We start from the raw sequence: 26,790 nt of genomic DNA on the forward strand, positions 1-26,790 counted from the left end.
CAGAGTGTGGCACACTTACTTTCAGTGGTGTGAGTCCAGACATTATGATCCTCAGGTGTTCCGAGTTTGTAGGATCTTGGAATTTCTTCAGTCAGGATTGGATCTCGGCTTACGCCTTGCATCTCTGAAGGTTCATGTGTCCGCCTTGTCCGTGTGGTTTCAACGGCGGATTGCAATACTACCAGACGTTCACACCTTTTTCAAAGGTGTTCTCAGGATCCAGCCTCCCTTTGTGCCTCCTGCGGCTCCTTGGGACTTGGCAGTGGTGCTTCGGGTCCTGCAGGGTCCTCCGTTTGAGCCTCTTGAGGCGGTGGAGCTGAAGTGGCTGACATTTAAGACGGTTTTTCTCCTGGCAATTGCTTCGGCCAGGAGGGTGTCTGAATTGGGGGCGCTTTCCTGTCGCCCTCCTTTCCTGATTTTTCACCAGGACAGAGCGGTGCTCCGCACTCGTCCTGAGTTTTTGCCCAAAGTGGTCTCGAAGTTCCATATTAATCAGGAACTTGTTGTGCCAGCTTTTCAGTCCCCTGATCTTTCAGCTGGTGAGACTTCCTTAGATGTGGTCCGGGCGCTTAGAATTTATGTAGACCGGACGGCTTCGGTTAGGAAGTCTGATTCCTTGTTTATCCTCTTTGGTTTTCACAAGAGGGGTTGGCCTGCCAACAAACAAACGTTAGCCCGTTGGCTTCGTTACGTTATTTGTGAGGCTTATGCACAGGAGGGCTTACCTGTGCCAGCCTCTGTTAAGGCTCATTCCACTCGTTCTGTGGGTCCCTCTTGGGCTGCTAGACGTGGCGCTTCTGCTGTTCAGCTGTGTAAGGCGGCCACTTGGTCTTCAATTCAAACGTTTTTGAGGTTCTATGCGTTTGACACCTTTGCCTCTCAGGATGCATCCTTTGGGCGCCGGGTACTCCTTTCAGCACAGGAGCGTCCCCGCCCTTAGTTGTACTGCTTTGGGACATCCCCAAGGTCAACCCTGTGGACCCCCTATGGACCCTGAGGTAGAAAACGAGATATGGTAAGAACTTACCTTTGTTATCTCTGTTTCTATGAAGTCCATAGGGTCCACAGGGCGCCCGCCCTGACGCACCTGGCTTCAAATGGGCTGTGTGGCTGGTCACCGGTTTTCCGTCTCCCATTTCTGTGAGTATGGTTTCTTGTGTGTTCCAGTCTTCCTTCTCTCTGTTTAGTCTCCTCCTCCGGCCTTGGCTGCTTACCAACTGAGGTGCTGTGGCCGGGGGCGGGGTATAGAGGAGGACGGACCCAAGTGCATCCTGGGAGCAGCTAAAGCTTTAACTGCGTGGTGCCCATGGATCCAGATCCAGCTATACCCCAAGGTCAACCCTGTGGACCCTATGGACTTCGTAGAAACAGAGATAACAAAGGTAAGTTCTTACCATATCTCTTGTTTTTTGCAATGTCCCCTGGAGCAGTGCCCCTTTTTGCAATGTCCCCTGGAGCAGTGCCCCTTTTTGCAATGTCCCCTGGAGCAGTGCCCCTTTTTGCAATGTCCCCTGGAGCAGTGCCCCTTTTTGCAATGTCCCCTGGAGCAGTGCCCCTTTTTGCAATGTCCCCTGGAGCAGTGCCCCTTTTTGCAATGCCCCCTGGAGCAGTGCCCCTTTTTGCAATGCCCCCTGGAGCAGTGCCCCTTTTTGCAATGCCCCCTGGAGCAGTGCCCCCAGTAGTGGAGCCCATATGTGGTGCCCATTAAGCAATGCCTCCTGTCACCTCAGCTCAAGACAGGTTGCACAGTTTCTATGTCCGTGTAGACCAGATTGTTGGTTGTGCCCCTTAAAGTGCCCCCCCAATACATACCTGACTGCACGCGGCCGTCATCCGTGCTGTCGCTCCCGCTGCCATGCAAACTGGATCTAACTTGAACCAGCGCTCCTCTCGTCGCGGGTGATGTCATGACATGACCCGTGCAGTGCATCACTGGGGACGCTGGCCTCTGAAGTGATTGGAGGCTTTCTTATACCCTCTGATCACTTCAGAGGCCAGCGTTCACCGGCCCTGTCCTGAAACTCCACCACCTCCTACCTCCACCTGGTAGGGGCAAGGCTCTGGACGTCCTGCTCTGTCTCCTCTCGGTGCCAATAGCAGCAGCATCTTAAAATGCAGGTTCTCTCGAGGACCCGATTCTGGGAAGCCCAGTCACGGGCTCTAGGGACCCGCCAGGCCCTAGGCGTCCGCCTAAGTTGCCTAGGGGTAAATCCAGCTCCGAGTACCCCTGATGCTTATAGGTTTTCCATTCAATGGCCGTAACCTGTAACCCGCCACCCCAAGAGACCAGCATTGCCACCTCCAAATTTATATTCATTTAATGGTTTGCTGATCACCTACAACTTTGCCTAAACACATTGGACCTCATTCAGAGTCGGTCGCAAGTGCTGAGCGCTCGCAACTTTCTCGATGTTTTGGTCCTGCGCACGCATAGCGGCCACACTACGCGTGCACAAGCCCCGGACTGAGCGAGAAACTCTCTCACTCCGGAGCTCACTACAAAAGGGGCGGCTGTCTGTTGATCGACAGCTCGTCCCATTTTGTGGGCGGTGCAGGCGGGTGGTTACACAAATGTAGGCGTTCCTGACGGAACACTTGCCGTTTTGTGGCGGGCCGCACTGACATCAGCAGTGATGTCAGTTCGGAGCTTCCTGCTCGATCAGAGCAGGAAGCTACCTGGGGCTTGCGGATGCTGAGACCCAACCTTAGGGTCTCGTCGCAAGCCCCGATGGTCGCGACCATCACCCTGGTCGGTCGCTAAGCTGTGGGTGGTAACCCATAGCTTAGCTAGCGACCAGGAGGCCGAACAGAAAAAAAAAACGCCCGCCCTCATTCAGAGAGAGCAATCGCTTCTTGTGACCGCCTCTGAATGAGGGCCATTGTGTTTTCTTTCTAGCTACTTTTTTATATATCAACTTGACAGGGTTATTTTATTTTCCATCACTTGGATGCAGCAGAAGAAATGTATATCCAAAAAAATGTTGCCCTAGCATAGGGATTCTATGCAACACTCTGGTACTTCTCTCTCAACCTAACATACGTCGGAAATGTTACATCTACAATGATTGCTGTTAGTAATGGTCTCTAAATGCAAAAAACTAGATAATCAAAAAAAATAAAAATAAAGGCATCTTGTAACACCTATAAATGTACTGTATATGTAAAGTTTAAAGTATATTTGAAAATGTGAGAGTTGGATTTTTTTTTTTTTTTTTTACAATTTTAAGTGCATGCTAGTGTTCTATTCTCTAATGTCTCAGCCCAGCGGCTCACTGTCAGAGCTGTGATTGTGGGGCGAGGCATCCTATCTAACTGCATAGAAAACCACAGTGACCAATAATCAGGGTGTATTTTAGGCGCAATGGTATTTGTGTGCTTCATTGCAAAATGTGTACAGTATCAATTTATCTAAAGTTTTTTTTTTTTTTTTCTCGCTTTAAAGAGTATGTTTTAGAATGTCTAGGAAAATGTAAGTTTTTACTTCTGAACTGTAGATCTCTCGTGTGTTTGAATTTTTGGCACATTTATAATGTTTGTATGGTGTTATCATCTACATAGTCTTAATTTTGTAATATTACTACTATTATATTAAAATGCATATAGTTGTTTCTGTCTTTGCCATTTAATGTGTAAGCAGGCAGCTACTACACCTCTTACTAGGGGTAAGCGGGCAACTTCTACTCTTTACTTGAGGCAAGCAGGCAGCTACTACACCTCTTACTAGGGGCAGGCGGGCAGCTACTACACCTCTTACTAGGGGCAGGCGGGCAGCTACTACACCTCTTACTTGGGGCAGGTAGGCTGCTTCTACACCTCCTTACTAGGGGCAAGCAGGCAGCTACTACACCTCTTACTTGGGGCAGGCGGGCAGCTACTACACCTCTTACTAGGGGCAAGCAGGCAGCTACTACTCCTCTTACTTGGGGCAGGTAGGCTGCTCCTACACCTTATATTATGGCCAGGAAAGCAACTTCTGCTCCTCTTACTAGAGGCAGGTGTAGGCTGCTGCTACTCTTACTAGAGGCAGGTGTAGGCTGCTACTGCTCCTCTTACTAGGGGCAAGCAGGCAGCTACTACTCTTACTTGGGGCAGGTAGGCTGCTTCTACACCTCCTTACTAGGGGCAAGCAGGCAGCTACTACACCTCTTACTAGGGGCAAGCGGGCAGCTACTACACCTCTTACTAGGGGCAAGCGGGCAGCTACTACACCTCTTACTTGGGGCAGGTAGGCTGCTTCTACACCTTATATTATGGCCAGGAAAGCAACTTCTGCTCCTCTTACTAGAGGCAGGTGTAGGCTGCTACTGCTCCTCTTACTAGAGGCAGGTGTAGGCTGCTACTGCTCCTCTTACTAGAGGCAGGTGTAGGCTGCTACTGCTCCTCTTACTAGAGGCAGGTGTAGGCTGCTACTGCTCCTCTTACTAGAGGCAGGTGTAGGCTGCTACTGCTCCTCTTACTAGAGGCAGGTGTAGGCTGCTACTGCTCCTCTTACTAGAGGCAGGTGTAGGCTGCTACTGCTCCTCTTACTAGAGGCAGGTGTAGGCTGCTACTGCTCCTCTTACTAGAGGCAGGTGTAGGCTGCTACTGCTCCTCTTACTAGAGGCAGGTGTAGGCTGCTACTGCTCCTCTTACTAGAGGCAGGTGTAGGCTGCTACTGCTCCTCTTACTAGGCTTTTGCAAAAGCTGACCGGCCTTGTGTTTGTTGGTTGCTTATCTGTGGTCTGCGTTCTTCAATCAAGCATTGAATCAAGAAATACCATATTTTTGTCATGAGGGAGCCTCTCTGGTAATGAGCAGGATCTATAAAAGAGTAGCAGGAGGCAGAATTTTACTTTTAATTTTGCACAGATCATGAGAGTACTATATCCTGATATTATACTTCCTCTTTAGATGAGCTCATTACCTACTTTGGCCTCCAAAATCATCTCCATGCTGATGATACTCAGATTTACCTCTCCTCCCCCAACCTCTCCTCACTTGTATACCCAGCTGTCTCTTTCCTCCCAGCACCTTCTTAAAGGGGCACATCCACTAGACGATCTACTCCCTGTCCAATCTCTAAACGATTTTCCCTTGATTTTTTTATCTTTCAGTCTGAACGATTTGCAAACTATCTTTAATAGATCAAGTGAAAATTACCTGCATGTTCAGTCGACTGACGAGACTATCAAACGACCAGTGGGAGCACGCATCATTGATCGTTAACGACCAAACACTGCACGATTTATAAACTATTTTTAAACGATTGAACGATAACGACGTCGTTATCGTTCAATCGCCTGCTAAAATCGTGTAGTGGATGCCACCCTTAAGCTTAACATGTCTAAAGCTGGACATCCACTATACATTTTTCTGTCGGATATCTGTCAAATCTGGCTGGTTGGAATGAAAACCTGGTAAATGACAATCGTCCATTTGCTCACAAACGCTGGAAAATAGCCAAAAATGGTTGTTCAGACAAATTGGATAAAACACACAAATGTAACCAATTTGAAAAAAAATTTTTGTCCTTTTTTCAGTGTTTCAAACCATATGATCGACTGTCATTTGCTCCCATACATTACCAGGTTTTCATTCCAACCCGGCAGATATCTGACAGATAATTGTATAATGAATGGCCAGCTTTAGACTGAGCTGATCATCTTCGTACCCTCCTGCATAACCTCACTTCCCATGACAGCACCACCATCTCTTCTAGCCCCGCAAGTGTGCTGTCTTACAGTTATAATTGACTGCTACCTCACACTGCCATTTCCATTTCAGAAATATCTCCAGCATCAGACCCTTTCTCACCCTGGAGGCAACTAAGACCCTCATCCACTCACTCACTGGTCAGTCTCTAGACTGGACTACTGTAACCTCCTCCTATATGGCCTCGCTGACTCCCATCTCTCTCCACTCCAATCTGTCCTTAATTCTGCTGCCTGGCTCATCTTCCTCTCACAACGTACTACATCTGCCTCCCCACACTGGCTCCTCCCCTTCTTCAGTACCCAATGCAAACTCCTCACACTTGCTTACAAAGCCCTTGTCCAGTCCTCAGCTAATTGCATCTCTGATCTTATCTCCCTTCACACCCCCCAATGCCCACTTTGCTCCACAAATGAATACCGCCCCTCTCCTTATCAGACATCAGACTCTCCACCTCTCTACAAAACTTCAAACGGGCTTTCAAGACCCACTTCTTTTATCAAAGCTTTCTACTTCAGGGTCCATAGGGGTCCACATGGTGACCTTGGGGTAGCGCTGGATCCTGGATCCTCGGGCACCACAGAGTTAAAGCTTTTAGCTGCTTCCAGGATGCACTTGGGTCCAACCTCCCCTATACCCCGCCCCCGAGCCACAGGCACCTCAGTTTAAGATGGTGCCCGGCTGGAGTCGGGTCACCCTGCGGGAGCAGCCCCCTAAAGCTTTTTATTTTAGCTTAGTTCAATTTTTACTATAAGTTTTTTCTCTAGAGCAGTAGCGATGGGCTGTCTGTACAGACGCCACGCTGCCGCTCCTTCTCCCTGCTGGCGCCGCGACGCTAGCACTGAACTGGGGATCGCGGCGGGGGAAGCCAGAGTCTGTACTAGCCGGACTCTGGTTTCCCCCGGGACTGCTGCCGGAAGACGCCGGGGAGATCAAGGTAAGCCGCTAATCGGCGGTGCGCGGGTTCCTTTTAAATACAGTCCCATGCCTCCGGTCTAGGGGACAGACCGGGGGCGCTAGCGGTGGCGGCGGGCCCCCCCTCCAGCGGAGGCATACCCCGCCAGACCACTAGACCACCAGGGTAAATTAAGCGGCAAGCGGGATGCCGGCAACCCGGGGGTTAAATATGCTAGCCAGGGGAGGAAGCCTTCCCTGTCTAGCGGCTCCTCCCCTCAGCTCAGCGCGCCTTTCAGCACGCAGTCTGGCGTCGCTGAGCTGCAGTTACTCAGGCCACTCCTCCTCTGAGGTCTCCAGCGGCCATTTTCTTCAAGTGGCAGCGCAGATCTTCAGGGAGCACGCGGACCGGTCCCCCTGTGTACCTCTCCCCCGATTTAAGGACAGTGTACACAGCACTATAGCCCTCCCAGACACTGAATCTGGGCAGGTTGATTGTAGTGGAAAGGTGCAGTGAGTATATCTTCCTGCATGGTATGTGACTTTTGCTAGTGCTGCCTGTCTGTGTCTTTTTTCTACTTACTGTCAGCCTATACCTATCCCTTTCCTTCTCCTACAAGCCCTACAGGTGTGCGGGGGAAGGGTGTTTCTACAGACCTCACCTATATAAATCACGTATTTGTGAGGTCCGTCACATACAGTTGTGTGCTACACAGTACCATATTGTGGGCTGTTGTTCAGCACACTGGTGAGTGCGCACGTTTTCTTCCTAAGTCATGTCTGAGGAGGAGATTGAGCACTCCGGGGCTCCGGTATTGTTCTCCTGCAGGCGCTGTTCTGCAGGAGTGGATAGGGAGGATTTGTCACAGGACGGCCTGTGCGCACGGTGCCAGGCGCTCCCTGGTATGTCTAAACCTCCCATGTCGCAGGAGCCATCATGGGCGATGTTTTCCCAGGTGCTGGTGTCCATCGCGGACCGTCTGTCGGTCCCGACTGCCGCCCCTACTAGGGCGTTGCCCCAGCCTGCCATCCCCCATTCCCCGGGTGTCCCACAATTATTGCAGACTCCCCCGGGGTCTCAGCCTGTTGGTCCCTATGCGGGGTTGCCAATGTATATTCAGTCCACCCCTGTGGCACAGCAGGCTGTGGTGCCGTTTCAGGCTCCTGTGGCAGCTCCTCCACCCTGGGTGGATGCGCTTTCCCATACTGTCCAAGATTTGGCGGCAGCATCTTCGGCTTTTCAGTCGATGTTGCGCAGTGACGTGCCCGCCAGGGCGTCTAAACGCTCAGTCATGGCGCAGGCTGCGCATCTTTCGGATTTTGAGGGGTCCTCGGATGATGGTGAGGTGCAGGATGACTCAGCCTCAGATGCCTCAGTCCAGGAGGTAGACACTAAGTCTTCCATCAATGTGCGGGCTCTGGTTAAGGCGGTGCGGGCCATTCTTCTGATTGAGGATGAGGCACCCGCTCCCAAGTCGAGGTATCCTAGTTTTAAAAAAGCTAAGGTTACTTCTGCAGCGTTCCCCTTGTCTGATCAGTTGACTGATCACATGGCGGTGGCCTGGCAGACACCCAGTAAGCGTTTCCTGCCACAGAAACGCTTGGCGTCCAATTATCCATTCCCGGAAGCTCATTGTAAGAAATGGGAAACTCCGCCTGCAGTCGATTCCAATGTAACACGCCTCATCAGGAGTGCTACTTTGCCATTGCCGTCTATATCCTCGCTGAAGGATCCTACGGACAGGAAGGTGGAGACTTGTCTAAAGTCTATTTATTCTCTCTCAGGGGCTGTAGCCCGGCCGTCCATGGCCATCTCCTGGGTGGCCAAGGCCATTGAGGGGTGGGCCAACGCCTTGGAGGACACGTTTACGGATGAAGCTCCGGACGTCCAGAGGGCGTTGTTAGGACAGATGAGAGATGCCGCCTCCTACATTGGAGAAGCATCGTTGGATGCTAGCCTGTTGACCTCTAGGGTTTCGGCGGCAGCAGTGTCTGCTCGTAGATCCTTGTGGTTGCGGTCTTGGAGAGCAGACGCGGATTCTAAGAAAGGCTTGGAGGCCTTACCTTTTAGTGGAGAATTACTATTTGGTCCGGACCTGGACAAAATAGTAGATACCCTGGCAAAATCCAAGTCAGCCTTCCTCCCTTCAGCTACTACACCTGCTAAGGTCCGGAGCTCGGCCTTTCGTTCCTTTCGGGTTCAGGGCAAGACAAAGGGTCAGTCCTTCCCGAGGAGGTCCGCACCCAAGACCGCCTCAAAGCCAAAGAAGCAAGCCTGGAGTGCTAGGCGCCCTTCTTCCAAGCAAGAAGATAAGCCTTCTGCGTGATGGGACGGGCCTCCCTCTGGGGGACCCCAGAGTGCGAGGCCGACTTGTTCAATTCGCCCAGTGCTGGCACAATACCACCACGGATGCCTAGGTGCGAGAAGTGGTCTCCCAGGGGTACGCCCTCTCTTTTCGGCACAGGCCGCCTTGCCAGTTTTTTTGCACAAGTCCTTCTCAGGACAAAACCAAGGCCTTGCAGATTCAGGAAGCCATAGAGGCCTTGCTGACGGCGGGGGTCATTATACCCGTACCACAGTCTCAACGTGGGATGGGTTATTACTCTACGCTGTTTCTGGTGCAGAAACCCAATGGCTCTCATCGCCCCATCTTCAATTTAAAGTCCCTGAACAGGTTTCTCAGGGTTCCCAAATTCAGGATGGAAACTTTGCGTTCCATCATTCTGGCGATGGAACCGGGGGATTATATGGTCTCCCTGGATATCCAGGACGCCTACCTCCATGTGCCTACAGCAACATTGCACCAACGGTTTCTGCGGTTTGCTATTCTCCACAACCACTACCAATTCAGGGCTCTACCCTTTGGTCTCTCCACGGCACCAAGGGTATTTACCAAGGTGATGGCGGTCATGGCGGCTCACCTTCGGAGCCAGGGAATACGGTTGCTACCGTATCTAGACGACCTCCTCTTGCTGGCAAGCTCCCCGGAGGTACTGATCCAGCATCTCCACCTGACGGTCGCTTGTCTACAGGCGCACGGCTGGTTGATCAACTGCAAGAAGTCCTCCCTCATCCCATCACAGCGGATGGTTCATTTGGGGGCCCTGCTGGACTCTCGTCAGCAACGGATTTTTCTGACTCCAGAGAAGGTCTCCTCCTTACAGCTGCAGATTCACAGTTGTCTGAGCAGGGGCAGAGTGTCGGTGCACTCAGCGATGAGAGTTTTGGGTCCATGGTGTCGGCATTCGACATGGTGGAGTTTGCCCAGTTCCATTCCAGGCCCCTGCAGGGGCTGATTCTTTCGGAATGGAACGGATTGCCACACAGGATCCGCTCTCAGATGCTGGTGTTGTCCTTGGAGGTGCGTCTGTCCCTAGCCTGGTGGCTGCTGACTGCTCATCTCCTAGAGGGGCGCCCCTTTTGGATCCCGGAATGGGTTCTGCTCACGATAGATGCCGGTCTCCGGGGTTGGGGGGCGGTGACAGGCTCCTTGTCACTTCAGGGTCGTTGGTCGGCGGAGGAAGCGATTCTTCCCATCAACATCCTGGAACTGCGGGCAGTATACAGAGCCCTGCAGTCGTCCGGCACCGCTCTTCACGGAAGGGCCGTTCAGGTGCAGTCAGACAACGCCACCACAGTGGCGTACATCAATCACCAGGGAGGGACTCGCAGTCGAGCTGCGATGTCGGAGGTGTCCCGCGTCCTGGCTTGGGCGGATCGCTATCTTCCAGCTCTCTCGGCAGTTTTCATCCCAGGAGTCCTCAATTGGGAGGCAGACTTCCTCAGCCGTTACGACGTGCATCCGGGGAATGGTCGCTTCATCCAGAGGTATTCCAACTACTCGTGGACAAGTGGGGGCTGCCAGAGCTGGACCTGATGGCGTCCCGTCACAATCACAAGCTGCCTGTGTACGGGTCAAGGACAAGGGACGCAGGCGCAAGTCTGATAGACGCGCTGTCGGTGAAATGGCTGTTTCAACTGGCTTACTTGTTCCCTCCGATATCTCAGCTGCCTCGGGTCCTGCGCAAGTTCAAACAGGACGGAGGCACACTGATCCTGGTGGCCCCAGCATGGCCCAGAAGGCCGTGGTACTCCGATCTGCGGAGCCTGTCCATCGACGCTCCGTACCTCCTACCTCAACGGCGGGACCTGTTGTCTCAGGGGCCCTGTCTTCACCCAGATCTGGGTCGACTATCTTTGACGGCGTGGCTCTTGAGACAGCCGTCCTGAGGTCTCTGGGCTTTTCTAGCTCCGTTATTACCACCATGCTGAGGGCGCGCAAGCCTGCTTCCGCGAGGATCTATCACAGAGTGTGGCACACTTACTTTCAGTGGTGAGAGGCCAGAAACTATGATCCCCAGGTGTTCCGGGTTTCGCGTATTCTGGCTTTCCTTCAGTCGGGTTTGGACTTAGGATTACGTCTTTCTTCGCTGAAGGTGCACGTGTCTGCTCTGTCGGTGTGGTTCCAGCGCAGGATCGCTGCTATGCCGGACGTACACACCTTTTTCCAGGGAGTTTTGAGAATCCAGCCTCCCTTTGTGCCACCTGTGGCCCCGTGGGATTTGGCGGTGGTTCTTCGGGCCTTACAGGGTCCGCCTTTTGAGCCCTTGGAGTCAGTGGAGCTCAAGTGGCTAACTTTTAAAACTGTTTTCCTCTTGGCAATTGCTTCTGCCAGGAGGGTTTCAGATTTGGGGGCGCTTTCTTGTCGTCCCCCTTTTCTGATTTTTCATCAGGACAGAGCGGTGCTTCGAACTCGTCCTGATTTTCTGCCTAAGGTGGTTTCCAGGTTCCACATTAATCAGGAAATTGTTGTACCAGCCTTTCAGTCGCCTGATCTTTCGGCTGGGGAGACTTCATTAGACGTTGTCCGTGCACTCCAGGTTTATGTGGACCAGACTAGTTCTGTGAGGAAGTCGGATTCTTTGTTTATCCTCTTTGGTTTTCACAAGAGGGGTGGGGTTGGCCTGCCAACAAACAGACTCTAGCCCTTTGGCTTCGTTCTGTTATTATTGAGGCTTATATGCAGGAGGGTTTACCTGTTCCAGCCTCTGTTAAGGCTCATTCCACTCGGTCTGTGGGCCCTTCTTGGGCTGCTAGCCGTGGCGCCTCTGCTGTTCAGCTCTGTAAGGCGGCCACCTGGTCTTCCATTCAGACCTTTTTGAGGTTCTATGCGTTTGACACCTTTGCCTCTCAGGATGCATCCTTTGGGCGCCGGGTTCTCCTATCAGCACAGGAGCGTCCCCGCCCTTAGTTGGATTGCTTTGGGACATCCCCAAGGTCACCCTGTGGACCCCTATGGACCCTGAAGTAGAAAACAAGAGATATGGTAAGAACTTACCTTTTGTTATCTCTGTTTCTATGAAGTCCATAGGGTCCACAGGGCACCTGCCCTTACGCACCTGGCTTCATATGGACTCTGTGACTGGTCACCGGTTTTCCGTCTTCCATTTCTGTGAGTATGGTTCTTGTGTGTTCCAGTCTTCCTTCTCTCTGTTTCGTCTCCTCCTCCGGCCTGTGCTGCTTACCAACTGAGGTGCCTGTGGCTCGGGGGCGGGGTATAGGGGAGGTTGGACCCAAGTGCATCCTGGGAGCAGCTAAAAGCTTTAACTCCGTGGTGTCCGAGGATCCAGGATCCAGCTATACCCCAAGGTCACCATGTGGACCCTATGGACTTCATAGAAACAGAGATAACAAAGGTAAGTTCTTACCATATCTCTTGTTTTCCAGCTCTCATCCTAACAGCACTCCTTGCTGTCTATCACCCCTGTCTGTCTGCCCCTCCCCTTTAGAATGTAAGCTCTCACAAGCAGGGCCCTCTTCCCTAATGTGCTTTTCCTTCCCTCACTCATACCATCACTGTTTCCTTGTTTTGTTCATACTGTTTATGTTCTCGGTAAGGCCCTGCGGACCCTTTGTTGCACCATATAAATAAAGCATGATCATATTGTATAGATTAGGTTAATGTCTGATTGGTAGCTCACATAACACACGGTGCTTGTTTACCTAGGAAGCCAGTGTGATTTCTGCCTTTTTACATGCTCAGAATGTGGAACTAGATGTGGAATTAGGTCTGCTGGGACATGGCCCTGAATTAATATAGTTCATGCATATTCAACAGATGGATGTTATCCCACACCTCGAGCAGTGTTTAAACGAGTCCTCCTAATTCCTGCTGATCTTTTTGGCAGTCAGTAGGAATATGTGCTGTTCAAAGGTAAAACTTGTTAATTAACATGAAAATCAAGGAGAGCAGGTACCAGATTCTTCCAGAGATTACATATAAATATATATAATTACATTTGTTGTCCCCATAACACACACATTCCTTCTCCCAGTGTAACAAGGGATTCCCTAACACTCCTGTTGACTACTCTGTATGTTGGCTGTAAACTTAATTAGTCAAATTGGACGTTGCCCAGACTGCTTAACCTATGCTACAGAGTTTGCAACTATAAAACTGGAGAAATAATGATAATAAAGAAACTTCTCCAGAGCTAGGTATTTGCTGCCTTCCTTGTCTGGTCTTCACTTGCTGCTAGTTGTGTATATAAAACGGACTCCTCCCGCCATTGATATACACCCAAATATTAAATACTAGCTGGGATAGCCGGCGTTGCCTGGATTGAAGTCTGGACCCTGAAGTATAGCTGCAGCCTGCATTTCTTTTACATTGTCTTCGCCTATAACCTGGATAACTATGAAAATTAGAAGTAAATGACAGTGCAGGTAGGCGTATTACTATACTGTTTGGAATGGGGTATACCAGGAGCAGACTCTTACAGAACAGAAGTCAGGTTAGCTTCCTAAATCACTAGAGCTTCACAAATCACTGCAGTACATAGGGGGTGACTCAGCTGTGGACAGATATGCTATGGCATCTCCTAACATGATAGAAGCTGTGATAGCTGTAATATGGTAATACAGCGGTGTTACGCCTCCTGCATGCACTGATCTGAGCAGCAGCAGATCATATGCAATCCCTTCGGCCAGCTGAGTGACCATGGGTTACCGCAAGTCGGCCGCAGCAGATGAGTAAGAGGCCAGGAGATATCAGTCAGCTGAGGATTGTTGAATGGATATGGTATTCATTGGCCAAACTCTGGGACAAAGCTCTTGTTGGCGGAACCATTTGGCACCCAACCCTCCCTCCCAGAAATCTGCTGCTGCTTGTTGGTTTTCCATCATAATTTCTCCACTGTACTGTACTTAGGTGATCTAAAAACACCGGCATTTTTCTTACAGCTTGTCATGCTTGTTCATGTATGGAAAATGGTAAAATCTGCATTTTCTCCTCTATTGGCAACATTAATGTGTCTGTGTGTTTTCTCATGTGCGTTATTATGTGGCGCACTTTACAAAATACAAAGTGCGCTTTATTTTGACAAACGTAGTTTAAATAAATGGTGAGACGGTGAGCGTACCTGCCAAGTCCAATGTGCATGCAGCTTTACCATCGGAGTGTTTAGTTCCCAAGATCGCACTCGAGTAAAAGAGACTTTCACGGAACTTTGCCAGCAATGTGCGGTAATCAACGTCTGATAAATTCTCTGTTTATCCCCTGCTGTTATGACATCTAGGGAAAGGCAAGACGATATAACGTGGCGTCTGCTACAACATGGGAAAATATTTTTGTAGTTACATGGGAGACTAAGGGCCACATGAAAGCCAGCTCTGTAGCTGCATGATTCAAAGCGGCAAATATTGGAAACCCATCTGCAGTGAGAGGTTTGACAACATAATTGCCACAAGCAGACTTTTTTATTCTATGTGTAACACTATTATAGAGAACCTTTTCATCACACTTCATTGTACCGTTACCTATAACGTGACTTGTACAGTCTCTCCTTACCTCATAGTGTACCCGGCTAAGGAGTTATTTACAGTACTTATCCCATTATTTGAGTCCTTTGAGACTTGTCTTTCAGTTCCTTTGTTGCAGGTTATTATAAGTTCAGCTGTGGAACGCGGAGTTCCCGATCAGTTGATAACGGACATATTAAGTTCGTGTTTTGGGTGGTGCATAATTTATTTGTCCCATTGAGACTGTTAGTAATGTATTTTTATTATTATTTTGTATCCTTTCCTTCTTAATTGTTTTCTCATACTCCAAATCTATTTCTTTTGAAAGTTCTCCTGAAAAGTGAATTTATAGCGCATTGTACAGTGTCAGAATGGCAGCTGTGCTTGCGTGGAGAAACCGAAGGAAATAATATTGATAAGAAAACACAATACGGATGCTGGAACTGTACACTGTGATAAGATTTGTATTTCCTCATCCAACCTCTAAAACCGGCAATCCATCGCTCCATAATCCAACAAAAATAAATCTCGCCGTTTCGCTGTAGCCGTAAGGAAACAATGGAAAGGCAAAAAGTGTCGGAGGTGACAGGCTTTTGCTTATCAATGTTCCAGGCGGAGGAAGGCAGCAGACTGCAAGGTCTAATAAAGCCGTACTCACTTCCCATTTTATTGCTTCACTTTACAAAGAAAATCTTTAGCTACAAATAACAAGAGCAGGCCAGACAAACCTTTAATAACCACGTAAATGTAAAATGATTTTATTTTTTTTAATATCCTTCAACGCTTTGTTTTTATAATGTTTAAAACCAATAAGTTAGTGTTTTATTAGTGTGCTATGGCCAATTTCATTACTTTTCACCATAGCCTCAGAAACAGCCGCTTACACTGCGGCAGATTGGTGTCCTGGGCGTCTCACACACTGGTTACAGGCGTTTCATGACCATGTTACAACTTTTATTTTATTTTAAAGCAGAAAGTTACCAGTAGTGAAAGTTGTCTATCCTCTTACTTTCCTCTCGCTCACACTCACTTATTTTGTACCATGGAGTATTTGGACCTATTTAGAAAATTAAAAAAGGAATTGCTGGATTCCATTGCCTGATAATTGAATAACTGGTAATTGAGTTGAAGGTTACTAATTGTTTGTGCACTTGATGGTGTTTGTCACTCCCTTGTGACCAGAAACCTGTCAGACTTCTACCATATATTGTTAGCAGAGCAAAGACATTCCTAGGGAGCAATTTAATTTCAGAGCAATGTTGGGCCACACTCCTATAGAATTGCGATGTAGAATGAGTGATGTTATGTTAGCGGCCTACTGACGTTATGAGAATTCCCACGTTACATTGCCAACATTGCTCCAAGATTCAATTGCTAGAGTGAAAGTTACATTTATTCTTGCCAGGTTATGTGGGATTTAGTTTGGTAGCATATCCGAGTACCTGCATTTTATTCATATCATATAGGGAAAAGGTAATTGAATTAGATGCAGTACATTTAGCCTTACTGCTGCTGTTAATGACTGTAGCATGTGTCTATGGTAATCCGTCTTAAGGTGGGTACACATGGTACGATGTGCTCAACGATGAGATATCGTGAGCAATCAACATTGAACTCTCCCCGGCAGCTCCCTGCACTCCAGGACATGATGTGCAGCAAAAGCTGCATGATGTCTCACAAGATCTACCGTGCACGATCTAATGATTTGAATATCATTAGGTAGATGCATGCATGGATAAGGGAGATCCGTGATGCATGCATCTGTGTGAATATATAAATAAATCTGACACAGATGCTTGGACGGATCAGTGAGATCCATCCGTGCATCTGGGTGTAAAAAAAATTAAATAATTAAAAGCGGAAAAAATAAATAAACGGCGTGGCCCTCCCCCCAAGGCTCAACCAGCGCCGGGCTTTGGAGAACCAGTACTGGTGGTGCTAAATACAGGGAACAATTGATGTAGGGGTCCCCTGTATTTAACACAACCAGCACAGGGCTTTTAAGAGCCAGCCCTGGGTCCCCTGTATTTAGCCGAGCACTGGGCTCTGAGCCGGTTATGGAAATACAGGGGGCAAAAAGTGTAGGGGACCCCTGTATTATCCATAACCAGCACCAAACTCTTTTTAGCGGGGGAGTATTGCCACAGCCGAGGGAACCCTTTCAATGGGTCCTCCGGCCAAAGCATTACCCCTGACCGCTTGTCAGCCCAAGCCGGGGAACCCTGGGTAGTTGGGAACCCCCCCAATAAAGGGGTTCCCCTCTCCAACTTACCCCAGGCCTGGTCTGATAGCCCGGGGCTATCCCCGACACCCCTGGAGCGGTGGGTGCCCAGTTGATAGTGTAGTGTAATTGAAAGAGTAAAAATATTGTCTTTTGCAGTAGAGCTACAGGTCCCAGCAAGCCTCCTCTGCTTGTTGGTACTTGGAGAACCACAAGTACCAGCATGCTGAGCATTACGCGTCCGCTGGTACCTGTCATTCCGCTGCAAACAAAATATAAAAAGACATGACACATGCACACCGTGAATTTACACGTTTAATAAAACATACGTTTACACTCACATGCACACTCCCTGTCTCACATACTCACCTAGTATCCATGAAGCCAATCACGTCCTCTTCTCTAAGTAGATAATTCACATGTTCCTCTTTAAAAAAAAACAAGTCCATACTCTGCTCTCCCTTCTCCCTATACGTGGATCACGTCCTCTCCTATCTATGTAGGCATCCACAGACTTGGCAAAAAAATTAAAAACGAGATTAACCAGACTAGCGGACATTAGTACTGTCGTCTAAGGTTACTCTCGCGGTTCTCACCATTGAAGCCAATGGTGGGAACCACTCATTGGCTGAGAGGTGGAAGGCTTGCCTCTCTCAGCCAATGAGCTCTCTGCAGTGGGATTTCTATAGTGAAATCCCGCCACTAAGCTGTCCTTCGGGTAGTACTGTCCGGACAGTACTAATGTCCGCTGGTCCGGTTAATTGCGTTGGTTTTTTTTGCCAAGTCCGTGGATGCCAACATGGATAGAAGAGGACATGATCCACGTATAGGGAGCGGTGAGTATGGAATCCCAGGTACTTGTGTATTATCTACATGGAGAAGTGGATGTGATTGGGCTCCATGGATACTAGGTGAGTATGTGAAATAGTGAATGTGCATGTATAGGGTTTTTATTTTTTTTGCAGAAATGCACGGACTGATCTCACTGATCCTCCGTCCATGCATCTTTGTCTTTTATCACAGGTGATTGCCGCACGGATCGCACTGATCCATGCGGGCATTTGTGTCTTGATGCATGCATTACGGATCTCCCTGATCCGTGCATTCAGCATCATGCAGATCCGAATGACACATCGTTCAGGTATACACACTGCACTGAATGATAAGTCGCCAGATTGTGGTCGACAACGACAGATCTTTCCTGCAGCAGGAAAGATCTGACGAGACTATGAACGATACGTTATTGTGAGTGGACACTCACGATGTGCACATCGTATTATGCAGTGTTTGTCGTTCTGATGCGTCGAAAACAGCCAGATCATGAATAATATCGTACCGTGTTTGGGGGGGGGGGCTTTACAGTAGATCATTCTGACCCAGATTGCATAGTGTGTACGCCCGATCGCGCATGCCTGCGGATCGTTCATCGCATCGTCCTATCTGTGTAACTATGGTAATTATCATGTATGTAAAGTTCTGTGTGTGCGAGTGGATGGAATTGTGGGCTATGCATAGTGGGCTGTAAGTGTAAATACTCTTGTTGCCAGGTTTATCTTTTGCGCCAAGCATAGGCTGGCACAAGTGTGCTCTGATTAGAAGCATCAATCTAAACATACTGATAGGTACCTATACTTCTGCATACGAATATAAGCATTTAGTTATTAACATTTCTTTATACAGTGCTAACCTGTTGTGATGTGCTTTACCATTGTGGGTTCTGTGCTTGGAAGAATTATGTTGGACTTGCGCCCATCGCTGCCTCAGCCCCAATGCTGCAGGGACACGAGATCACATTTTCTTGCTGAGCACTCTTCAGACTCTCCTGAGTGACTCCACTTGTGTCTTACTCATTCCTGTGCTCCTTACACGCTGAGATCAAACACTTCTCTACGCTCCCAATCACTTTTATTTTGACATTATCCTGAAGAATACATTACAGAGCAATGGGAATGACATGAATGATGAGTCCTAAAATGTCATTGCCAGGTAAACAAAAGAGACTAACTTTATAGTGTGGTATGGGTCTGATAGGGACACCAGTTCCACTCGTGATATTGGGAATGTGTATGTTATACTCTGTGAATGCAGTTGTCCTCACACGTAAAATGGATTATGGCTTTATAGCATGCAGATGCCTCAGCACACCAGATGGAATATTGCAGATTCCAATGCATGTATATATAAAAGGTACACCTGAAGGACTACTGAACTTTCAAACCTGTATCAATATATACAGTTATTTCCGCTATGTAATCTGTAAAGGTACAAAATAGATTAAAGAAGACAGTCGCACTCTAAAGACCCCTATACATAAGCAATCACTTGGGGCAATTCTGCGTTTTGCTGTTTGTGTAAAAAGATCTGCAATGTAAGGGAGTTTACAGATCGCAGATACCTACCAAATAGGGACTGGAATTGGTGGGTCAGGTTGTCCAACATGCCGGATTTCACAGACCAATTGGGGCTTGTAGATTGCTAGTGTATAGTAACAATCCGACAATATGAAGATCGTTACTAGTGACATTATCCTTTCGCAATTGGCAGATCAGTCTTTCCAGGAAATGATCTGCAAACCTCTGAAAAATATCTGTAATGTATGGCTGTAGAATGGGGAATCTTTATATTGGGGGGTGGAATGGGGGGGGCTCGAATCACAGAACCTTTGAAACGCTTTGATTGCTAATGTATGGGCCCCTTTACATATAGTTCTAAGAAGTTTGCTTTGTCTTACTACAGAGGCCTTCACAAGTACAGTTACAACTTTTTAAATATATTGGGTAAAGCTCGCATTAGTGTTTTTCCCTAATGGAACAAATCATCCGAGTGGCACTTCCGTAATTAATTATACAGTACAACAGTGACTTGTATCTTCCCGCTGAATGCTATAGGCGGCGGCACAGTGACATCTTCTTAGCATAAAACTAGCAGCCACATTTCTCAGTGACACGTTTGCTTTCTTGCACTGAACAAAACCTCAGCGATGTCTTATCTGAGAGCCAGTTATCCAGAATGGGAGAGCGTAAGCTATTGCTGCACTTGTCATTTTGTTATATACCAAATTCTTCCCTATAGCTTACTGCACAATTTAATGAGTAGCGTATGTACAATGGAAAGTTTTTTTTTTAATGTCATTTATGTTTTAGGCATGGTATTCTAAACTGCAGAACAACCTCTATGCTGCTAAAGTCTCCCTAGAATCCTACATTAGTGATCCCAGGTTAGGCTAGGGAGTAATTGGCATGGATCCTGGAGGAGGAGATTACACCCAGTATAGCTGCTGCACATACTGCCTCTTGCTTTGGGCCATGTTAGTCTTTTTAGTATTGTGGTTTTTTTTTGTCAAATACACTTGTATGAATTTAAAATCACACATCCAACAAATTTCTTTATATAGTATAAGATCTGTCAAGTGTTCTATGAACTTTAATAGTTTTTCTCAGCCATTACCGTTTGTATCTATTCTCTAGCACTCTAACATATTATTTCTCTGGTCTCTTCATTATTAGATCAAGCGTCTGAAGTTCAAGTCACAATGATGCTGACTGAAAGCTGCAAACTGCGGGGTCTGCACCACAGGTACGTGAGGCATGAATAGGCATCCGATTGGGTATTGTCGTCATTATATACTTGTTGTGCCCAGCAGTATGCAGTAAGCTTATTTTGCAGTGTGTTTATATATGGGTGATTTAAATGTTTGTATTAAGCCCTGATCCCAAATAAAGGGCACAGTATGTTCCTGTTTCTTGTTTGTCAGGTCACCGATCTGATTGAGGTCAGGAGTTTTTTTTTTTTTTTTTCTTAACTTTGTCTTAAGGCTGGTGATTAGTTTGGCAGCTCGTTGCCTGGATAGTAAGATGTGGTCTCAAATGATAACATATGCAAATACCATCCTATTGTTTTCTAGTCTCATCCAGCAGCTTTAAATAAAGTCTTTCATACTTAAGTATAAGCTAAATGCCTGCTGAGGTTTTTTTTTTCATTTGCCTCAATACGCCATGCAGCGCAATATGCATGGTGTGCGTAAACAGTCAAGTCCTGTGCCGAAATTGCTTCCAAGTCGCAGTGCGATATGACTAGGGCGCACCATGAGAGAGACTGCTGATTAATTTGTTATGTGACACTTGTATATCTGTGTGCGACTGAGTCCATAAAGGAAACTTGATGTTGGAAAACGCTGTGGCTGCTACATCATAGCTCTTTGCATGCTGATTGAGAGACTCGATTGCACACACAGATATACAGGTGACGCATATTAATATCAGCAGTGTCTACTAGGGCGTCCTAGTTGCATCGCAACTAGAAGCAATTTCCGCAAAAAAAATACGCCCAGCGCTTGCAGGGTCCCACGGGGCCAGGCTGGCCAAGTGGGGCTGTTTGACGTGACTGCAGCAAAGACAAAAGGACACATCTGTACATACGCTGAAGTGCCAAAAGTCCTGGTATAGCAGTAAGGTAATGGTAGGTGGCGTCACCGTACTGTGACATCTTGGAATTGTCCAAACCTGCATCAGTTTTAATCGGACATCTCGTGAGTCAGTTTGAACACTGGCTGGGCTTCTGATGGCAAGGCGACGTAAATTTACTGAGTACGAACAGGCATGATAGTGGGTATTCAATGCATGGGACGTTCCATTTCTGAAGTTGTGCGGGCATTCAACACTCCTCAAACTGCGGTGTCACGTGTGTACTGGGTATACCTCATGGAAGGCATTACTACCCACCGGTGTGTTTAATCTTGACCAGCGTCGTAAGGCCAGAATTGATTTTTGATATTTTAACTTTTAAACAGACCATGACGGTAAAGAAGAAGGGGTACTTGGAAATCAGCAGAGGCTTTGTTCAAACCAAGCACCTGAGGATGAAAGCCCCAAGACTCTGTTTTCACCTATACCAATTACGCCAGTTGAGAAGTTTGCATAAATCTTAATCTGAATATGCCTCATCCAAACCTAAACAGTGCGTCCAAAAATCTTAGATAGGGTATCCAATGAGGACCAAAATTCTTTCTTGTGGTGAAGAAAGCAAATTAGATTGGAAGAAATATTTTCAAAAGGGCTCAAAGATAAAATACAAAAATGTGATTTTATAAAGCTTGTGTAAAGGAACAAATTGTTCTTTAATGTAAATTAAATTGGATAAAGAGCCCAGTAACACAGAGCCCAAGCTTGAGGGAAGGCTGATGAAGTTTCATCACAAGTGTTGGAGTAGAATTTGCAACTCAAGGATCACTCGATTATCCGATGGAATTCCAGATTAGAATTTGTTAAACCTTTTAGCAAGATTTGTTCTAGCTCCTCTTCAGACAGAGGTTACGTAGTGTTATACCTTTTGGCAGTGTATTACCCAAGGCCTGAGTGGTATTTCTCCAGATTGTACAAAGACACTGGCTTTTGTATGTGCATCTGGCTGTCATTCGGTGGAACACAAATACCATGGGTTTCTTTTACGCTGAAATACTTTAATGGAGTAAATTTAGTTCCAGGAAAGGCTTTAGTTTCTGTGCTGCACAGGTACTATGCAGTTATATGCCAGTTTGGAGTAGCTGTGTGACTGTTGTTGTTGTTTTTCTTAGATCATTGAAGTCATTAGGGTGGTCCTTATCTTCTGAATAAGTAACCTTTTCCTTTACATTTCACACGCACAAAATAACTAGTTTACATCCTGTTACCAATCTCTGAATTCCTTATTCCAATATTACAGTTGGCTTCAGGAGCCTTTTGTGCGCTATCTACTGTGATTTTTGTTTTCCCACAGGCGCTCAAAAACAGTTTAATGTTTAAATGTCTGTCTTCATGACAGCCTGGTCAAAAGGCAAACAATATCCTGAATGAAGTGCGTGTTATTTTTTGGATTGCTTTGTTGTAGTTTGCTACTATTGTTGTTTTACGCAACATAATAGCGTTGTAGAGTTTTTAGTGTCTATATAGATTTGCAACATTTAGGTCAAATTTATTTTCAAATGTTTCTTGTAAGATTAGTTACAATAATATTGACTATTAACTAGATTGTTTTTTTTTTTTTTCTTTTCCTTTTCTTATATCTACACTCAACAAATACATTAAAATGTACTTATTCTCTACAGCCATGGCCAAAAGTGTTGAGAATGACACAAGTATTGGTTTTCACAAAGTTTGCTGCTTTAGTTTTCTAGACCTTTTTTGTCAGATATACTGAAGTAAAATTACAAGCATTTCATAAGTGTCAAAGTCTTTTATTGACAATTACATTCAGTTTATGCAGAGAGTCAATATTTTCAGTGTTAACCCTTCTTTTTCAAGACCTCTGCAATTTTCCCTGGCATGGTATCAATCAACTTCTGGGCCACATACTGACTGATGGTCGCCCTTTCTTCCCTAATCAGTGCTTGGAGTTTGTCAGAATTTGTGGGTTTTTGTTTGTCCACCCGCCTCTTGAAGATTGACCACAAGTTCTCAATGGGATTAAGGTCTAGGGAGTTTCCTGGCCATGGACACAAAATTTTGATGTTTTGTTCCCCCGAGCCACTTGAAGCACCTTACCATAAGCAAAAGTGATAACTATCATGCTGGAAAAGGCATTGTTTGTCACCAAACTGTTCTTGGATGGTTGGGAGAGGATGTTTTGGTACCATTCTTTATTCATGGCTGTATTCTTAGGCAAAATTGTGAATGAGCCCACTCCCTTGGCTGAGAAGCAACCCCACACATGAATGGTCTCAGAGGGCCAGACAGCTGGTTCTCTGCTGGTGAGTCTGGTGCACACCTCAATGACCCAATGCTGTACCCAGGGCCAAGTATCGTTTGTGCTGATTGGATTAGACCTGATACACGACATTCTGCAGCGAATCGTTAAGATGTGTACATAGCAATAGTCTTTTGGATAAGGTTTACTTCAAATTTATACAGATGGATTCATTGTTCCTTTAACGTAGAGAGGTTTTGTGTTCATTCTGCTTTACAAACACTAAAACACAAGCATAATCTCTCCTTTGTGTTGGGGAAAAGTGCTTCTGCATGTTTGGATCTGCTTGAAGAACTTTGCCAGATGTATTTGAGGAAGGATTAGAGCTGAAGATGTGATCATACTGTTACAGTGTGTTGGCTCTATGCTGTCACTCTACTTTTTTAGTCCAAACTATGTGGCCTTCGAACCCATATTATTGAGGATTTGTCTCTTCCAAGTTCAGATCTGTTATCTCACTGGTTTCTCTGTATTTCCATAATTTTCGTTTTCACCAGTGCATTAACTTTTAACTCCTATGCTTTAAAGGTGAGTTGTAACCCATACACTATTCGGCATCTAGCCGTATTGTTTAATTGGACTAACAAAAGCTTGTGTGTGTGTGTGTGTGTGTTTGATCCAAGTGAAAGAGTAATGACATGAGTATATTTTAGTTTTCTCTCTTCCTAAAAGTCATCCCAATGGTTAGCAACCTGGTGACCGGTGTTTGCAGATATACGTAGTGGGGAGAACTCTGTGTAGAGCATATTTGCTACATAGGCAATATCATTGTCCATTTCCTGCAATGTTGAGAAACTTTGGATCACCCTATAGTCCTTGGGAAGGGTGTGCCTCAGTCCTGCTCATGGGATACTCACTGCTATTGGCTTTGTTTTTAATGCACGTATTACTTTAATAGCTACAGGCAAGCTCACCCTGCCGTCACATTTCAAAATAGTTTTTTTCTGTTCTGAGGACTATTAAATAGTAATGTGATTGTTTTACTCACTTGTGCCCTGTGGGCAGAGGTTTTACTGTCAATGTTCCTGACTTGCACTTTGAAAGAACGCCAGTTTCTCGTCCTCTTGGAGAGTACGTTTTGCAATTATGCACACATCTGCAGATGCAAGCATTCATCTCTTACTAAGCACAGTACAAGTGGACTTGTTTGATATACAGTGGCCAGAGAGACTGTTTGGTGTGGAAGACCCAGTGCAAATTGTAGCCTGCGTTTTCTGCTCCAGTCCATTAAACCTATTCCCCGCTGAACTGCGTGCCTGGCCTACAGTGATGCATCACATGTGGTTTTATTTTTAGCATGCAAAGTGAGCAACTTACAGATGTGCTTTTAAAGCTAGACATCCAGAGCAAGTGTCCACCTAAATTGGGACAGTTGGGAGGTAGGACTTTTTTGGTCGAGGGTAATGATTTATGGGACAGCTTTTGCCACTGGCCAGAAAGTTGGGAGTATCCCCCTAATGTTCACTGTAGGTTGTTTGTAGGGCAGGATGCTGATCACAGGGGAGGGCACTCCAGAAAAGGGGTGTGGCTTTGTGTAGGGGGTGTGGCCTAATGGCACGCACTTGTTTCCATCACTCATACAACAGAAAATGAGACGGATAATGTCTGAATGCATACAAACATAAGTCTTAAACACCCAAAGTACAGCATAGTGTTGGCTCAGAGTTACCTCACATACATACTAAAAATACACAAGGAGAACACATGGTTTGAAAATGATAAACAGAATTAATCTCACATTTACTACTACACGGATGTATTATCTGCTCAGTGACGTTGGAAGGAGCCTCCTCTTCCTCCCCTGGGCAGCTTACATGACGCTGTCACACCTGCGCTCAGATGAGGGTACTGCGGAGTGTGACACGGAGCCCAGACCAACACCGTGACAGCAGGGCTGGAGCCGGAGTCTGCCTATCTGTCCACCTCCGAATCAGACACTTTGTGCCTTTATGAGTCATTGACCTCTGAGGTTTCTGGTTCAGACCTTAAGGTGCGTACACACTTGGCGATATTACTGAGCGGTTGCACGATTACGACATCGTAATCGTGCAGTCACTCAGTAATCATGCACTATAATGTCGGAAATGACTAGCGATGCGCGCTCCCGCTGGTCGTTTCCGACATCTATCATTGCCTGAACATGCCGGTCAATCTGCCAATAACGACAGATTGGCCATGTTCAGGAATGATGGAGGGTGCCTACACTGAGCGACATATATGTAGTGTTCCCTCTAGCTCTGGCGCCCTGCCTGCCGCCGCAGCGAGAGAGGGCAATCTTGTGCGCGCGCCCGAAAAGGGGGCGTGGTTATGAAAAGGGGGCGTGTCTATAAGACGCGTCCCCTTTTCGTCATACTTGGGGGCGTGCCCGGCGCTTACGGACATGCCGGGCAGCCCCCAAGCGCTGCAGAAAGGGAGAATAGATGTCGGGCGCATGCGCCTGGTGTCTATTCTCCGGCAGTTACCGGGTCATCGCATGTTTGTCCACCCGCGGGACACTGCGTCCCGCGGGTGAGAACGGCTCCCGCAGGCTGTTAGGGCAGGGCGCTTTTTGCCCTCCTCCTGGAGGGCAGGGTGCTTTTTGCCCTCCAGAAGGAGGGCAGGGCGCCGCGCCCCGCTAAAACAGCCTAGCGGGAATGCTAATATTTATATATACATCTACACTAAGAGACAACACCCAAGATCTACTGAATGAGTCTTATAACGTTTCAGTTTTCTTTGGGGAGAATATAACTTTTCTTCAGGGATAATTAAGCAAAAACTAACCATATATCCATGACATCCCACCCATGAGTGAAAATATTGTCTATAAAGTTTCTGTTTGTAGCACCTCTTGATTTATTATTAACTTGTAGGGCAGGCATGGCCAACCTGTGGTTTCTTAAACACCGGAGAACCACAAGTCCCAGAATGCTTTACCAGCTGATCGGTGGGAGGTTATGCTGGGACTTGTAGTTTGACAAGAGTTGGAGAGTCGCAGTTTGGCCATGTCTACTATAGGGTATCGTGGTAAGAACCTTTGACTACTTTGAGTGCCGTCCTCCAGATCCACACGAGCGGACACGCATACACACACCAAGCTATCACTCTCTTTGTGTGTGTGTGTGTATTTAGATAGTTAGATCATATAATAACGCACAGTTCTAGTTGTACCTCCGGGTATCTGAGCGGTCTAATGCTGAATTGTTTTTCAGGAATCTCCTCCCCATCGGACATGTCTGTATAGAGGATGGGGAGAAGCCAATGGTGCTGCTGCCTTTCATGAACTGGGGGAACCTGAAACTGTTCTTGAGGCAGTGTAAGCTGGTGGAGGCCAATAACCCACAGGTAATCACATTACTGTCTAATCACTTGACTTGTATAGAACACAAAAAGATGAGCGTGAACTAAACACTTCAATTTACTCATTACAACATTTGAAAAATTTTCATGACGTGCTAAAGGACACATCTGGAAAACGTCCCTG

At 47.0% G+C, this 26,790-nt stretch overlaps 1 protein-coding gene across 2 annotated transcripts in view; it reads left to right on the forward strand.

Annotated features, from left to right (window-relative positions):
* The window catches only part of RYK (receptor like tyrosine kinase), a 165,806-nt gene that overhangs the window by 107,429 nt on the left and 31,587 nt on the right, over positions 1-26,790 (forward strand). For both annotated transcript variants that reach the window (XM_088466654.1, XM_088466653.1), the window contains exons 10-11: positions 20,114-20,183; positions 26,519-26,651. In XM_088466654.1, coding sequence (XP_088322780.1) covers positions 20,114-20,183; positions 26,519-26,651 — 203 coding nt within the window. The remainder of the gene's footprint in view (positions 1-20,113; positions 20,184-26,518; positions 26,652-26,790) is intronic.

The sequence above is a fragment of the Taudactylus pleione genome, unplaced genomic scaffold (assembly GCF_031769625.1).
Source record: "Taudactylus pleione unplaced genomic scaffold, aTauple2 ptg000066l, whole genome shotgun sequence".
NCBI lineage: Eukaryota > Metazoa > Chordata > Amphibia > Anura > Myobatrachidae > Taudactylus > Taudactylus pleione.